Here is a 17,523-nt window from a genome sequence, read left to right on the forward strand (position 1 = left end):
CACAACTAAACTAAGCAACTAGAGGAAGTCTAATAACCTGCTCCAGAATATCCTGGAGCACAATAATTAGGAAGATCAGATAGGAGACAAAGATACAATTTAAAATTCTTTAGCCTGCTGAGGAATATGAAATTCTGCCAGCTGCATCCTGAATAAGTGTCCAGCTCACTGAGACATTTTTTAAAAGGTAAGAGCTACTGCTACTATTAAGCTGATAACTCTTCTAATCCCTTGTGTGCTTGTTCTTCAAGAAAATGTCCCTGGAAATGAAACTTTTGTTAGAAATAGTGATATGAGCTGTTCCAAAATGTCTTTAAAAGGTTATATATTTTTCTTTTAGACCTGAAGTTTTGTTAATGTAGATCCTGGTTGCCAAAATGTTTCAGCTGAATTAAAACTGTATTGTTTACAAGTTGTTATTTGTCCCAAATTGCAGTAGTACAACTACATGTTAAGCCAGAAGACATTGAATTTCCTTAAGCATTTAGCGTATGGAAAAGATGATGTAGAATGGCTAAGTTTAGTATGTTCCCAAGGATGTTATATTCCTGGCGCGTTTGCTGCAGGCAGATTGTGTGCATTGCAGACGACGGTTGTGTTTTCAGTTGTAGGGGAAGCTTGGTCTTGCTGAGCCTATTCAACAATCAATCAGATGAAAATTGTAATGTGGGGTCACCTGCTGCTGTGAATAAAGCCAATTCCTTTCACAGGGATGCTGTCAAAACCCCACAAACCCGAGCAATTGAGAAAATTCTTCCTATCCATAGTGCATCTGCTTGCAGACACAGCTTTTCACTCTCTAGTGCTCAGGGTGATATTCCGACAGAACTTTAAATGTACTAAGACCTGGTTTTCCCTACAAAGTCTAGAGGGCCACAGTAGTCCCAGCATTATAATGAAGATGTTTCTGGACCATTGCTTCTGTCTGAGTTAATTTTTGTATGACAGCAATTTAATATAGCGTGTTTATAGATGATTTTCTACATTTTGATCATGGTAGGCCCTGTGCTTAACAAGCACCTTCATCTTTGTGCAGCGTTTGATCTGTGACTTTCTGCACTGTCAAACATGTCTCAGATGTTTCTTTGCCTGTCAGCAGAGTAGAACTTCCTTAATCGCCTAGCTGGCCCGGTGAGGTGTGGTTTCTTGCTATCTGCCCACTCCCCTTTCCATGTGTCAGCTTATCTCATCTGTTCTGATAGAAACGATTCATACAACGCACACTGCTTTCCTCTGATTTCTGCTAAATTGATGAAATTTGCAGCTCTCTGAAGGCTCTTCCTCTGGATGGATGATTTTTTGACAAGAGATGATAGGTAACTGATGATCGTTATTTGCCTGCTACATTGGTAGGTAACAAAATAAAGTCTGGCAACAAATACTCTACCTGTAGAAGAACTGGATCGTGGAGACATTTTGGGTGGAAGTAACTTTCTTTTCTTTTCAGTAGCTTTTTCTGAGACTGGGCTAAGTTCCTAGGCATCCTGCCATAGTCACTTGGCTTTGGAAGCGTTCACATCTTTTCAGTGCATTACCAACTTACTGCACAGCTTATGTTGTATCTAATTTCTGTTATATTGAGCCTGTGGATAGATAACTGTGCCCCCTCAAGTTCCTAAATGTAGCTCAGGGGGATCACTTCTCTAAATCATGGCTACACCCATCCTGAAAGTAATGTTTTGACTGAGTTCTCAGATTCAGGCCAGGCTTCTTGGAATATCTACCAACAGAAGAATACAGGTTAAAGGATTGCTCTGTTTATGAGGCAGATGGCAATTTCAGGGCTTCCACGGATGTAGATGGGATAGAAATTAATATCTTACAAATTTTATGAGTCACAGGCTGTAGTTTTTCTCATGCTTCTAAAGGTAGAAGAGCAAAAGACCATATCCCACTGCTTGTTAAATGACTTACAAATACTCCATTGATTTTAATGGAAACAGGGTATAGTGCCTCATGAGAGGAACTCAGCATCAAAATAGTACTTTGGGGAAAAAGCTGAGAAGATATTTATATAGAAATAGCAATTGTGAAGTTCAGTATGAAATACCCAAGGAACTCGTGACATGACATACTGGTTTAGTGTATGGATCTGTATAATACTCTGTCGCCAGATCAGGTAGTGCTTCAGGAAAGGGGACTTGATTTTCCCCCCTGCTGTTACCAAAACTACTTTCTTAAGTACTTATGCAAGCCTTTTATTCTTGTATTCAGTAGGAATTCGTTCTTTAGTGCAAGAGTGATTTGCTTGAATCTTTTAATTTATGAAGCCCTGTTTTCATGAAATAATTAATCTTGTGTTCAAAGTACGCTCTCATAGTTATAAAATAAATCCTCGCTTTTTTCCAGTCTTCTTTCTAATCAGTTTCTAAAATGCTTTGTGAAGTGTTCTCTATCTCATAATGTGAAAAAAACCCACCAAACCCAAAATATTAACATGCATTAAAAAAATAAGCCATGTTGTTCCCAGTACTTAAAACTGCAGCATTCTGTGCAAGCTATCATAAATTAATCTCATACAGTCATTCAGCCTTAATAAAAAAGTCTAGTTCTGTTCTTCATGTCTAGTTAAGGATTTCCAAGTTCTGTTTATTTCTTTTAATCATGTTAAATTAAAATAGCAGACATAGTTAAGCTTCGTAAATAAACCTGCTGGAGTTATTTGCCCAGCTGAGACAACTTTTTAATAACTCTAGCATGCCTTCATGTTAGACTATATTTTAGAATTTTGTGTTTATTAGTTTTCAAACAAACGTTTCTGTCAGTGCGTAGCATCTGTCTGACTGTCTCAGTTCACGTGCGGATTGCTTCCTGTGCTAAAGCCTAAAAGTTCCTTTCCTTCCCCACTCTGGTTGTCCTCACTCAGACGGTAGGTTGTCAAATGGGTCATGTGAATCATGTTAGCCTTAGCACAGTCATCTGAAAACAGTCATTCATCTTAAGTAGATCTCGCTCTAATTAGAACCTGCAGCCAGAGGGATGTCAGGGGAGAAGAAATGGAACCTCCCCTTCTGACAGTGGCCCAAAGCTACACTGCATTACAGGAGTCACTTAGGGGTTTAGAGTGGAGTAGTCAATTCTGCGCGACTCTGCGCGCCCCCCCCGCTGGGCATTCGAAGTGCCAGTCACTCGCCAGAGCGTTTGTCTGAAGAGTCAAATGGAACAACCAAGTTACAGATCTGTGGTATGATTTTAAAGCTCAGCACATTCATGCGTTTAAATATTTTAGTAAAAAATATGCTAAAATTTATTTTTCTTTTCTGGATATTTCAAATAGCGCTACAGTGCTAAAGTAGTGCCATATACCTGTGTGTGTATTCCTTTCTAGGTTGATCCACTTTTTGCAAGTGAAATTAAAGAAAAAGTTAAAAGGTAAGAAGTTAATATTAAACTTTTTATCTGCTCCAAGTGAAAGGAGTTGTCTGACCAGCTTTTTAAATCATGTGTGTAAATGCTCTTTTGTATATACAAATGCACAATACACGCACACGTCTCCATGCCTAACAGATGTGTGCCGATTGTTCCGTATGTAACATTCTCAGACGAGGTATTCTACACGTGTTAAATTTTAGAATAACCAGGAGATCTCTTCATGTTTTCTGTTCAATCACATCTGATTTAGTGTGATTTATATTTATTATTCTTTCGAGTCTTTTCATTCTTTCTTTCATCCTGGATTTGCATGCTTGCTGTTGGTGGGTAAATGAGTAGATGGACAAGATAACCTGTATAGCTTTTTTCTGTCCCTGTATTGAGTTTATAACTGCATTTATAGATAGAAAGCTAACGAGAACGTGGTAAAGTGGCTTGCCCATGGGCAAGCGATTTTTAGCATCAGAACCACGCCTGAATTGGTCTGACCACCTTCCATCATTGCCCCAAGTTTTAGGAAGAATTGTTAGAGCACATTGTTAGGAGGTGTCCTATTTGTGTGCACTTTATTTCTAGGGCACCTGGAGTACATTTATTACGGGAGATGCCACAAGATGATCTTCATGCTGCTATGAAAAGGTGCTTTGCTGTGGTGAATAGCTCCATTTCAGAGGGGATGTCTGCTGCAATTCTGGAGGTAATTGCATGTTAGCGGTAAGGTTTTTCAGTGAGGTTACAGTGAATCTGAAATCACCTTTTATCACTGGAAATGTGTGTCAACATTTCATGTCCATGTTTCAAAGCTAGTGAAGACAAAACTAAAATATTTTTTTTGCAAGTGTTAGTAATTAAGGTTTTCTTCCCTTGAACTGGCAGTTTTTTATGCTTTCTCTATTTTTTTTTTAAAGGAAAGAATGTAATTTTATCAGTCTTGTTAAATTAACAATACAGACCTGAGACAGAAGAATCATTCTGATTTACTGGGGTTGTCACTGTTCTTGATTCAGCATCCACTTCCTTATGTTTCTAGAATAGACTTTCATTTATTTTTACATCCTTTCAAAAAGCAATCTAAGAGCTGTATTTGCTTATTTAATTCTGAAATGATTAATGAATGAGTGACACGCTTGGTTAAACTTTTTGCCATCAGTATTGAAAATTAATAACCAGGTTTGTTTCATACCTGTCGAAGTAGGGCACTGCTTAGTATCAAATGCTTTCTAGGAAAAAAATAAATGTACTCGAAGTGTAAGTTCTTTGGGCAGACGCCTTTTACTATTCCATTTTTTTTGGCAACTGCTGAATGTTGGTTCGTGATGGTCTCAGAAGATCATAGAAACTATTACATGATTTGTATTAGTGAGTCTCTTATTTCTGTTTCTACTGAGTAAGCACGTGTTGTGTTTCCAGCATGCTTTTCTTCCAAACAGCTGAAAGCCCTTCATAAGTAGAGAACTAAGTGAGCATTGTAAGAATTATGAACGTTAAGTGATGCTAAGACAGCAAATAAGTGTTTCCTTTCTAAAACGCCAATGCTCAAAGGTGGAAGCAGATGCTGTTTCACAGCAACAATACTCTATAAACAACAATTACTACAGATTGTGACATTTCCAAAGTTATCAGTGTGGCAGGCTAGACAAATTTTGTGTGTTCGGTAGTTGAGATGAAATGGAGTGTACCAACACAACACAGCCACAATTAAGTCGGTGACTCAGAGGAGTAGAAGTTAAGTAACTGTCACCTCCTCTGCACCAGTTACATGTTCACTTCAGGACTACTCGCGTGGCAGTTGACCAAAAATCAATGTGATTTACTTCCTGAGAGTGTCAGTGAGTTAGAGATGGGGGAAAAAAGCGGGAGGGAGAAAGCAAACCAGAAAGACTTTTAAGAGACACAGCATCTGCAACAGAAGTGCAAGTGTGCTGGATACAAGTTGTTATGCAAACTCAGGAGTGATGGGACAATTGATACAGTTTTCACCAAAATTTTCCCATCAGATTTGTGCAGTTAAAAGGTGCTTTCCTTAGCTTTTATCAGAAGAGGGAATAATCTTGTAAGTTTAGTGTCTTAACAAATATGTGGTAACTCAAAGCAAAAAGATAATACTCTTTTACTTCAGATGTAACATTGAGCCTGCTTCAGGAATTATTGATTTTTTTTCTCTCCTCTTTTGAAGTTACAATTCTGATAAGTTTTGAATCTGATAAGACTAAATCAACAAGGAAAGGGTTTTTTTCCCCCAAGCTCTTCTCTGTGTGGCCGAACTATTCAGTTATTCTACAGGGCTGTTAAATAGTCAGATACCACCTGATGTGGAAAGCTAAAGTTGTCCCTTTAAGTTTCCACTACACAGTTATGTTAAGTAATTTATTCCCAATTCATACCCAGACCTGTCAAAAAAAAAAAAAAGAACCTCCTCCAACAATTGTTTTTCTCACTGAAAATTATTACACAAACAGAATAGTAAATACTATCTGTTGTATTTCTCTTCTTTTGCTAAGAATTAAAAGATTATTCTGGCAAAAGAGCATTCTATGGGATGTTTCTTCCATTTTGGTGTTTTTCTTACATCAGAAAAAGTATACATGAGGATGAATAATCAAGAAGTATTTTAGTTTTCCATGCTGAATTTATTTCTCTATATATATGTATTTACATATATATATATGTCAGATTAGTTAGGATTACTTTTTTATCTTAGATGCAGCTGTGCATATCATGTCCTAGGCTAGTCTTATGATTGATACATTTAATTCTAGTAAAGACATTGCTAAAAAACAAAGTTAATCAACATTTAATCTGCCTTTAAATCTTAATCTGTCTTAATCTGAGTTTGACAACTAAACATGATAAAATAAACTGGCAAATCACCATAGTGGAAAAATTTGATTCTTTCTTCTAAGTGTTAGACTTGGCCTCTGGAAGGCTGTTAGCTATTTCCTTGCGCATGGTAACTTCATAAAAAGAAGAGAAAAAGATCCTGTTCTCCTTTCTTCTGTTACTGCATTGGTGGAATTATTTCAAACCTAATGGTCAGCTTTGATTTGTGCTCATGTATAATCATGTGTTGAAAATAAAATGCAGTTTCAAATATTCCTAAATGGAATATTTCCTTCTGGAACCCTCTCTTCCTACCTTGCTTTTCTACCAGAAATTACCAGTAGTAGGAGAGAGTCAGCAGATGAGCAAACACATGAGCTTTTGAGCCGTCATACTTCAACATTTTACCACTACCTGTTTCATTTTATACTGGTACACCAGGATGGGAGCAGGTAGCTGAAATACCTCCCATAGTTTCTCCAGTAAGACACTTCTGATGTGGTGCTGCCCCTTGAACTGCTCCGTCAGGCACAGTGCTCATGTGGAGGGGCACGGAGCATCCCGAGGGCTTTGCTCTCGCAGTCCCACATTCAGGTCAAAGGCGGGGGCTATTGGTGAGTGAGATGGGAGCCCGTTCCTGCTCTCCTTTTGTGGAAGGTATTATGTTGCTGCAGCTACTCTATACAGTTATCTAAGAATTATTAAAAAGAACTGTACAAAAGGCGACATATTCTTGTTTGGAAGTTATGATCTCCTGCAGGGAGATTCTCTTCACAGGGAGAAAAAATAAATCTATAACCATAGGTGTAACCCACTGCTTTTCACCAGCCTCAGTCCTGTATTGGCCTTCTTGAAGAGTGGAGGAAGGAAAGTCTAATCTCTGAACTGGTAACTCATAACTTGGAGTTTGTCGTGGAGGTCATGTAACAGCGATAAAAAGAGCTGGCACGCTTTCAGAAGCCTGAGCCACGCTCGTTCAGGTGCGTATTGGCTACAAGCAAATGCAGGTGTAAACTGAAATCTTGCATTATAGGAAGGAAAGTCTAATAGACGTGGCACGGCTCCAGTCCCAGCTGAGTCAGGATTTTCTGCAAGTGGAATTAGGTCTTTAGTTATCTCTTAAGAAACTACCTGAAGCTTGCCCTTTTTACTACCTCACACCTGTTTGAATTCTTCTAAAGTTATAAGGGTTTTGGTATTGTATGTCTCTTTACTAGACAGTTGTACAGGGGGATTTGATGACATGCTTATAAAATATCCTACTGAAAAAATCTCTCTCTCAGAGGAAGTGTCAATCTAATCAAGTCCCTGCTTGAGATGGCCAGCAGTAGGAAGGGCCATCTGTTAAGATCTTGTTAAATTAATAAGGCAGAAAACTCTGTATAAAATCTTTTGGTCCTAGGCTGGAGAAAACATCTTGCTTGAATTTGGAAATGCAACTTGCATTCTCTTGAAAGCTCAAAATTTAATAAAGTCATGAATCTGTAAACAGTATTTTAGTACGAGATAAATATATAATAGGTAAATGAGATAAATATATCATCATATCTATTTCAACCTGCTTTAAGGTATGAAAGAACTAGAAACCATAACTAATTACTTCATCATCTACTACTGATATCTCAGAGATTTTGCCATAATGGATCTATTTTCTGTTTGGCATTTGAAAAACAGAAAACAAGCATTAGAGCAAGCATTTAAAATACATCTCTTCCTCAGAAAGCTCAGGAATTCTGCATGTTCCTGGGTGTGTGATGGCAAAACAGGCCTTACTACTGGAAAATTTTATGTGCTCTTTGTGTAGTTGGAAATAAAAAGGTTTTGACTCCAGCACCATTTCATCAGAGTACCTTTTCTGTGCTCTCAAGAGTATTCCAACTGTTGTAAAAATCATTAGATTGTTACACTTTTACAAAAACCATAGCCAATTAAAAAAAAAAAGTCATCATAGAAAAGGGAGATGGCCAGACTCTGTTCTGCTGTAGGGCAAAATCCAGTCTTAGACAACATGTGAAGTACAGACCTTGAAGGAATGTTATAGAGCAGTAAAATTGACGAGGGGCCAACAAAACGATGCATAGGCTTGGAGGAAGAAAATGAGGGACAATCAAGAAGACAAAATAGTAAATAAAACCTGCATTTACTCTATAAGCCCTATGCTGCTGGTTAGAAATGCTTGTTGTGTAACATGCTTCTATAGCTGAAATTTACACCCTGCATCCTTCTGATATGGCGTTAAAACACATTCATAGTCAGAATAATGTAACAAAACAGATGGCCAATGAACTAAAATGTTATTTTATGCTATTATTTGTGGAACTTAGGTCAGTAAATTATACATATTTTCAACAATGCAAATTATTCTTTTTACTGCTTAAAAATAGACTAAGCATCTAAATTAAATTCTAAGCCACTTCATGCAGTAATTATTTACAGCCCAATCCATTTGTTTAAGGCTAGCTGGTATAAAGCCAGCCCCTCATCTTATGTATTTGGCCATCTGTTCTGTCTTTCAGTAGCTATAATTCATTGGTACCTGTGTGTTTTGGGACCTGTAAGTTTTCATATGTAGCAGTTACTGCTCTCCAACTCTATGAGACAGAACAAATGTCTCTCCCTTTAGAGTTCAGAAATTACAGAAAATGAAATATAAACTTAGTGATCAACTTCAATGAGTCATCAGCTGTGTAGCATTCAGAAACAGAAGTGAATGAACATATCTTGTGACAATTATTTTTTTTTAAAATGTGTGCTACAGTCCAACCCGAACTGCAGGACAGCAATACTCTGCCAGCCTCTGCGGCCACACCGTTAGGGCCAGTCCAACAACCTGGCACAGGGCACTCAGGCGCGTATTTGATGATCGCTGTCGATGTGCAGCCCAATGGCACAGTGTCCACTACTCACTGCATCTGCCATGCTCAAATCCAGACTCCTCTCTATGGGGATAGTGACACTTCCAACACTGAGTCCTGGGGTGGTTGTGCTGTGTTTTGTGTGTTTTCTTCTTTGATTCTTTCTTTCTTTCTTTTTTTTTTTTAATGGTGCTCTTTCCCTTGAATGGACAGTCGCTTGTTGGAAAGAAGCCAGACCTGAAATACTCTTATAGCTTTGTTTTTTGAAAGGAGAACAGCAAGAGGGGTGAGGAAAGGGCCTTAGGCAGGTGGCAGTGACTGTGACACACTTCACTGCCACTATCAAGCTCTTGATTTTCAGTTCAGAAGTTCAAGTAAAATATCTTCATTCCCTGTTCGCTGAATGAGATCAACAGCCAGCAGACTGAACACAGGGCATTTAAGCCTGTCAATAGGAAGGGCTGAAAAAAGAGCTGAATCAGAAATTCTGTCTCTCTCTGAGATGTTGATGCAGCAGCACGTTAGGACGATAGTTGGGTAATTAGAGCCAAAAGGAACTTCCTCGAGCTGTAGACTCAAAACCTGTCAGGCAGAGTGGGCCACCGGTATCTCTCATTTCCTGGGTGAACTTTGAAGTTCTATGAACTTTGCTGTACCAGTAAGTAGATATTGTCATCATATGTTTTTGTAAATCTACTTCTGGCAAACAGATTTCTTTTGTTTAACAGTGAAGTCAGAGCAAATGACAAAACAATTTGTGGATGACCAAAAACTGTATTTCCTCTCACCAAAATGACTTTTTTTTTAATTTAAAAAAAAAGCTGTATCTCAACAACTTTAAACGCTTAGATAAATTCAGAAATCTAGTCTGTAGTTTTTATATTTCCCATTTATTTATTCTGGTTTGTGTTCACTTCATTAATCTATTTGTCTGAATTACCTCCATCTGACCCAGTCGTTTCAAAGTGCAGAACAAGTTATTTCATTAAGGGTTACTATTATTTTTAGAGCTAACTGCTGCAAAGCAGATGTTTGTGCTAGAAGGACCGTAGAATTTCTATGTCCAGAGTAAATTCGTCTGCAGTGGTGATTTAAACAGTGTTTCTCTTGTATATTTTAAGCTACTAAGACATGTTGCTAAATCACAGCAGTCCCTCACTGTTCAAAGCATAACTGGTTCTGTGCATTATCAGCCAGGGTATTTTTGTCTTCAGTTTTGTCCAAACTATAAAAAAACATGGTTTTCTCCTTGGAGTTTTGTTTTCCTGCTATGTAGACTGAAGCAAAATTGCTCCCCATCCGGGAGTGTAATGACAGTAATTAAAAATGCATTCACTCTGAAGTGACAGGGCATCACTGTGAAACACAGTGATGTGAAACATGAAGATTTGGGGGAGTGAATTTCTTTCTCCTGTTTGACACTGTGATAATTGTACAATATCAGGTTTTCTGGTTTTACAGTCAGTGCATCTCAAACCTTCCAAATTCATCAGTAGTAATTGAAGTTTTAGATCAGGATATGCATGAGTAACAGTGTTGAGTGGACAGGGTTTGCACACTAGTTACTTCAAAATTTAAGCTGTATTTTTAAAAGTTGCCAGGTGTTAGGTCTCTTGGAAATGGTTTACTGCCTTTGAACAGATGCTGCACTCTGCTTCTGATTCTGCAGGCAACCTGACACGCTACCATGTTGAGACACCGCACTTCCTTTCCTTTTTTTATGTATGTACATACATGCACACATATATATACATAGAAATAAATGAATAAATACATCAACAACCAGCCCGTAATTTCTGCGGAATCAAATCCTACTTCTTCAGATGTATTCCTTTGTCTCTGAGGAGTCCCAAACCAATAGCTTTGTAGATAACGTTTTGAAAGCATAATGCGTTCTGAAAGCATAACCTTTTCTCTCCCCTCCTTGGAATAGTTCAGTCAGAAGCTGCATCACTGCATACTTCCCTGCAGCCCCTGAACGCTCAAAGTCCAAGACAGGCTGTAGTAACGGATGTTGAAAGAAAAACTCCTTCCAGAGTCCTGTATGGCCCACAGGAATCAGAACTGAGGAGAAAGAGCCAAGTGGTTTCCACGGCCACCTTCACTGCCACTGAACTGCCCACATCTCTCCAGTTCTGCACATGTTGTAGAAAATCTGAGAAAAGCACGTTTTAATGGAACAATAGAACAGATACTTCTTTGTTGGGGACAACTGGCTTTTTGTGCAATGAACAGATCTTCTCATCTATGCACAATAACAGTAGGAGTTACAATGCCAACCTTTGATCTGAACCTTAATTTTATCCTTTTAAAGCCTGCCATATGTCAGGAGCTTCCAATGGGAAACAAACTGCATACTTTGAGATGGAAAAGAATAAAGAATGAAAACAGCTATCCATTGACTTTCTGGATTGATTGCTTCTGATAGTATGTTCAATATCAGAACATACTGATATTGTTAGTCTAACAATAGACTAACAAAAATATAAACAAAATATTTCAGAGAAGTTCCATATAGGAGATGTATCCACAAAGAATACCACTTTATACATGGTATTTTTCAACTAAAAAAATTGTAGAGATGGGAAAGAAGTTTGGTTTGTTGTTTCTGCCTCTCATCTTAAAATTGTCATCATTAACATCTCAAAATCTCTGAATCCTAATAAACTATTGTTTTCTTTCTCTATATTCCTCTAGGCAATGGATTTAGATATTCCAGTGCTGGCAAGGAACATTCCTGGGAATGCAGCAATAATAAAACATAAGGAAACAGGACTGCTATTTTCAGATCCCCAGGTAAGATCCCCAGAACCTTCCTAAGGCTAGGTTCATTTTCCATTACACGCTTGTGTGTGTCTGGAAACTTGGCTTTTACTCTTGTCGGTTCTTCTGAGATTCTCCTAAAAACCTGGGTGTCAGCCTGCCTTTCTTGAAGCTCTGCTGTTGTCTCACGTTCACTTTGCAGTTCACTAAACTTTTACTAGGTGTCAGCCTTGCTGAATGTTTCTCTGTCTGTGCTGCTTCAGAGCCTGCCATCTGAGTGGGGCTCCCTCCTCAGCAACTTGTCGTGCTTCAGTTGTGAGGGTTCCATACGCGAACCCTGGAAGAGATGCTGTGTGCATGTCCTATTCCCCTTCAAGTACTAACTGAAGTATGAACTCATGTTAGGCAAGCAGTAGCTAGCTGAAAGAGAACTATGAAGTTTTAGGTAATACATTATCTACAATTTCTAGCAGTAAGTGTTACTATAAAGCATTATTAGGTCCAAGATATTGCTCGGTCAGAAAATAATTAATGACTAAAATTAAGCAAAGTGTTGCAATGGAGTTTCTGTGAAGATAAGTAAGAGTAGGAAGAGAGGGAACACTACTCATTTTTAAATGCGGGAAATTTTCATTTCAGTATATTTTCCTGCATTATGGCTTTGCTATTACCTATTCGTACATGTTGCGGAAGATGACTTTCAGACACAGATTCCCTTAGTGGTTTTGTCCAACTCAAGATTAAAAACCCTTTGCTAGAATAGTCCATTTGATAATTTTGCAAATTGAAAATGTATCATCTCATTTATTTACTTTGAGGAGTGTGTGATTAATGCATCCTATTAAGCTGTGTTTCAGAAAGGTGAATTCTCTGGGTTAGTTTTGGAGGCTTTTTTAATAGAAAAATTCTTGTAGCTCATGGTTTGGGGTTTGTTTTTCTGGCATATTCATTTTTTCCAATGGTTTCTACAAAAAAAATTTGTTAACTTCTGGAATTTATTTTTTCGTGGAAGTATTCCCTCTTCTTGCAATATCCTTTGGAAATGGGGTACTTCCAGGCTAGCAGAGGCTATAAAGCTATTTATAAAATTATTTTAATAAATAATTTTATTTTTATACATATGCTTCTTCAAAACTTCAAGGATATATGATCATGTTGAATACGCAGACTGATGGCTCTCCTGATACCAATTCTGATACATTCTGTAGTTTCCCTCAACATGCTGGTTACATTTGGCTTGGAATTCAAATACATTATTCATACCAGACCCAATTAGTTTCATCATACATCCTTGGAAGAAGCCTCTTCCAAGCATCCTACATTCCAAGTGTTTATTTGGAATCAAATAAGAACAATTTTCTTTTTTTTTTTTGAAGATCAATTAAAAATATGCTATATATTTCCTCACTCAGAGGAACGTGCAATTTTAAGCACAGTAATCCCGTATCAGTGACTCTGTACAAATGGCTAAGGACTTTCTTTTATATCAGAACTAGAGTCACAGGCTGTAAATATGTCTAGAACGCTATAATCTTAGTTCCTATAAAATCCTTTTGCCTGAGCTTCCTTCTCTGCAATGTGCCGAGCCGAACACCAGAACCCCCCTATTCTGCTGCTGCTTGTTGCCCCCCTTTTTGCTGTTAGTCTATCTCAGTAGTCCATAGTATTTTTTAAGTGAAGGTGTTAACGTGCATTACCATATTAACTATCGTGCTCCTAGGTGATGTTTGTACTGGAATCACTAACGTTTGTGCAGTTACCCTATCTTAGAAAGGAAAGTAATATCCCTGCTTTCTCTACAAAACAGCAATCCTATCTCATTTAATAAAAGCCGCTTTTATACTTTCACTGGTCTCAAACTATCAAAATTTGCAGATGGGTCAGGAAAATATTTGTTTGCAGGATAATACTCTAATCCCACTGCGGAGTTGTTGAAAAACTTCTTGCAGAGATGAGCTCAGAATGCCAATTGTGGTTTCAAAGATAACGTAACCATTTACTCTTGTTCCTTATCTCCCCAAACCATATCAAATACAGTTTTTAAACCGCTGTACACAGCCTGTCAGAGGCTGAGACCAAAGAAATGCGATTAAGTTAGTTAGAACACATACAGTTCAAGGTATTCCTTGTATTTTTATTGCTGGCGGAAGGAACATTCTGCCCATGGCACTTTGAATACTGTCTTAGAAGATTCAGTCTGACAATAGCGATGGGAAAACATATGTTCTGGTAAGAAGTTTTCTGGTTTTTTTGTTACTCTGATTACTTTGGCATCTTAAATATCTGGTAAACTATCTTCTGCTGCAACCCCAATTGCATCAGGCTAGTTAGGGAAAATGCATATTTTCCCTATCATACAGGGAGATTAGTATTGTATTTAGGTGCTTGGAAAGTCTGTCTCTGTCATGAAGAATCCGGGCCACCAAAGATTTTTTAAGAAAATATCAAAGAAATTTTTATTGCTAAGTTTAGTGGATCCCATCTGGTTGTGATGATACAGACTGCATCATAGGTCAAGAGTAGAAAGCATTGCCCATTTTCAAGTTGTTACTGATCTGGGGAGGGAAAGTTTTACAGTATGGTTAGCTTAGATATGAGGAATTGTGTCTGGTCTGTGGACTGTCTTATCTTTTGAAAGCTAAATTAGAGGGATATAAATTGACCATTACACAATGAGAATAATTTTAAATTGTGAATGCTCTTGGTTTTCTTCTTTTATTCTTGCTGAAAGTGAGCTTTTGTGGCTTGCAGGAAAGTAGGAAATTTTGTGTGTAGTTGTAGCCATCATTAACCACGCGCACATAGGCTGATGCTTCATGACTGGAAGTAGAGAAAGTTCTGCCAATCACTGAAGGCAATGCTCAGATGGAAACAGTTAATGTAAAAGTGAAAGCTATGAAACGGTTTGTCCTTGATACTACATCATCTGTGCACATTACTTTTAAATCATGGTTCGATCCTGCCACTACTTGAATTTGCAAGTTTATGGAATATCTGACACTGAGTTAATGGGACCTGAAAGAAAAAAATGACAAGCGAGAGATAAGAATAGCCAGCAGCTTTTGGGCAATAAATAACGCAAAACCACGTTAAAAGGGAAGACACAAAATGTTACTCAGCATCCTAAGTTCCAAAATTATATGTTCAGCATCTCTAAAGGCTCACAGAAGGAGCTAAATAAACAGAAGGAGGTAAATAAACTTCAAAGCCAGTAAGAGAGGGGCCAAGCACAGAGTTTGAGAGTGAGCGGGACCTGGAAAGAATACTGGTAGCAGAGACAACTGCTGAAGAGGTAAGAGGGAAGCGCAGCTCAGCTGAGTACAGAGCAATACGCTGAAGGTACCTACTTTGGTCTCCTCTGCCAAACACAGGTCAACGCCATTTCTACCAGGGCTTCAAGCTGGAATATAGCTGAAGTTTTTAGACCTATGAACCTTCACACTGAATAGACCAATTTGCAGGTTTTGGCAGTGCCAGCAATCACTGTTTATACTCCCCTAGAAATACTGGCCCATTGCCCCATGAAGGACGCAGATGTGCCAGCTAACTTCGAGCTTTGCCTGCCACTAGGTAGATCTGTTGCCATTCTAAATAGACATCTGTCGTTTGCCTTCCCTGGGGCGATTCTCTGTTGTTTAAGAATCATGTACTTTTATCTGCTGAAGCTGATATGAAACGGTTTAATTGCAGACTTACTTTCGTTATATAAATAATATATTAACCATGCATCTTATTTTCATTATGCGTGAGCTGTGACACCGGTGTAGTTCTTGTGGTGATTGAAGGAATATTCGTTCTTTTTACTCAGTGCACTCATTTTCTAGCTTTATCTCCCAGATACCTGTATTTCTGGATCTCTGAAAAATATTATACAGAATTTCTTTTAGGTACTAGATAGCGAAGCTGACATTTTCTTTAAAGATGATTGGTTAATTTACCAGGAGAAAAATGTATTATGTATGTTGCTGTTGAAAAATGCCTGAGTTTGAAGTGAAGTACTACCCATAAAAAGGGTGTGTGTTAATATCAGTTCTGGATGTACATAAGATGATCTTCTCCCCTGTTTTTTTCTGGGTTGTGGCTAACTACTGAGGTTCAGCTTTTACACTGTGTTTTTTCTGTCACATGTATAGTAATTATACCCATTTCTGTACGTGAATAAAAGGCTTATTAGAAACATGTATGCCCCCCCAAGTAGTAAGTTAGCACCTCCTTAATTTTGGCTGCTGAAGTGCATACCCTTACGTTTCATAATTGAAAAGTAATTTGTGAATTTTGCCACTCTTTCACCAAAAGTGAAGCTTACTTCACATCTACAACAAAATATGCTAGTGCACAAATACTTACAGCATAACAACTGATAAAGGGACACGTTAGCAACCATAAGTAGTTTGTATATCGTAGGCTTCTAGAAAAGAAAAATGTAATGCTCGATTTTCTGAAAGAGCTCTGCGTTCTGAATGTCTGCATCCTGCAAGCCCGTGCTTCAGACTTACCACAAAACTACAACTGAAATGCAAGTCAGTTGTAGTTAAGGGAGACACCTGAAAAAATGAAGTTATTGCTATCTAAAGCTGAGCATCGAAAAACTGAAAACAAGCTAAGCCAGCTGCTCACAGGGTATGAAGCAAAACCCAGATAAGTCATAGTGAATCTTCCCATTGGCTTCCAGTCAGATTGCAAGTGACTTGTAGGTGGTCACATTTGATTAGTAGAAGAAGCAGGGATAAAGCTGAGAAGTCCTTATTCTCCATCTCCTGGTATTTTTCCATTTGCTGTTTCTCCCTCCTGCAGTTTCTCAACTTTTATGCTTTGGACTCAGTTTGGCATTTTCCTGAAATTATCCCCAGCATTAAGTATTGTAACTGTGCATAAGGATCTCATTTCTTCTATCATTTACATGTTTCCAAGTTTTTGTCCTCATAGCCACATTTTAAAAGAATGCTAATAGGACTACCTGTCAGGAAATGTTACATTGCTGCTTCTGTTCTTAGGTAATTTACATAAATTATTTTTAAACATTACTTTAAATAAAATCCTCCACAGGAGCATACAATTAAAGTTGGAATGTAGTTCAGTGTGAACAGTGTTTATTACTGTGATTATCCAGGCAATTGGATGAAGCCAGCATAAGTCACGTAAGACCTTCCCACCTTCCCTGTTCTGTATTCCTGGCAGATATGGAGGAAGGAGAAGAGCATGTCTCTTAAGTTGGAGTATCTGTATCTGCAGCGTCTGATAGACGCGGCCTGGCGGGGTACTCTCTAGCCCAGCCTCACCTATCTTCTTTAGGGACTCTCTGACAAGCAGTCAGATAACACCTACACGTCCTTCGGACCACATGGGTTCCAAGTAAGGAACTGAAGACACAAGTTAAATTAGCAGGTACCTGAACGCAAGGTAGCTGTGGATGGAAGGCAGGTGGGATACAAAACATGTGGCCCTCACGGCTATGCCAGAGGCCGCTCTTTCAGTGCCATGTGGACAGAGTGAAGATTACAAGCATTACTGATTTTTATGTAAAATAAGAGGTTACTGCTAATACACATGCATGAAAATCATCTTGTTCTATTGCCTAGTTACAAACCTTTCCAAAAGAACTGATGTGCATTTCTGACGATTTAAATTTCATGGCAGTGATGCATATATTGATAGTTTGTCTTGTCAGTGAGAGTCAAAGGAGTGATTATAACAAGTACAATGTGATTTCACA

The 17,523-nt window shown here is 38.2% G+C and overlaps 1 protein-coding gene across 3 annotated transcripts in view; it reads left to right on the forward strand.

Annotated features, from left to right (window-relative positions):
* GLT1D1 (glycosyltransferase 1 domain containing 1) overlaps window positions 1-17,523 on the forward strand; it is a 72,009-nt gene that overhangs the window by 40,138 nt on the left and 14,348 nt on the right. For all 3 annotated transcript variants that reach the window (XM_063351127.1, XM_063351125.1, XM_063351126.1), the window contains exons 9-11: window positions 3,329-3,372; window positions 3,949-4,069; window positions 11,745-11,843. In XM_063351127.1, the coding sequence (XP_063207197.1) occupies window positions 3,329-3,372; window positions 3,949-4,069; window positions 11,745-11,843 (264 nt within the window). The remainder of the gene's footprint in view (window positions 1-3,328; window positions 3,373-3,948; window positions 4,070-11,744; window positions 11,844-17,523) is intronic.

The sequence above is a fragment of the Chroicocephalus ridibundus genome, chromosome 13 (genome assembly GCF_963924245.1).
Source record: "Chroicocephalus ridibundus chromosome 13, bChrRid1.1, whole genome shotgun sequence".
Lineage (NCBI taxonomy): Eukaryota > Metazoa > Chordata > Aves > Charadriiformes > Laridae > Chroicocephalus > Chroicocephalus ridibundus.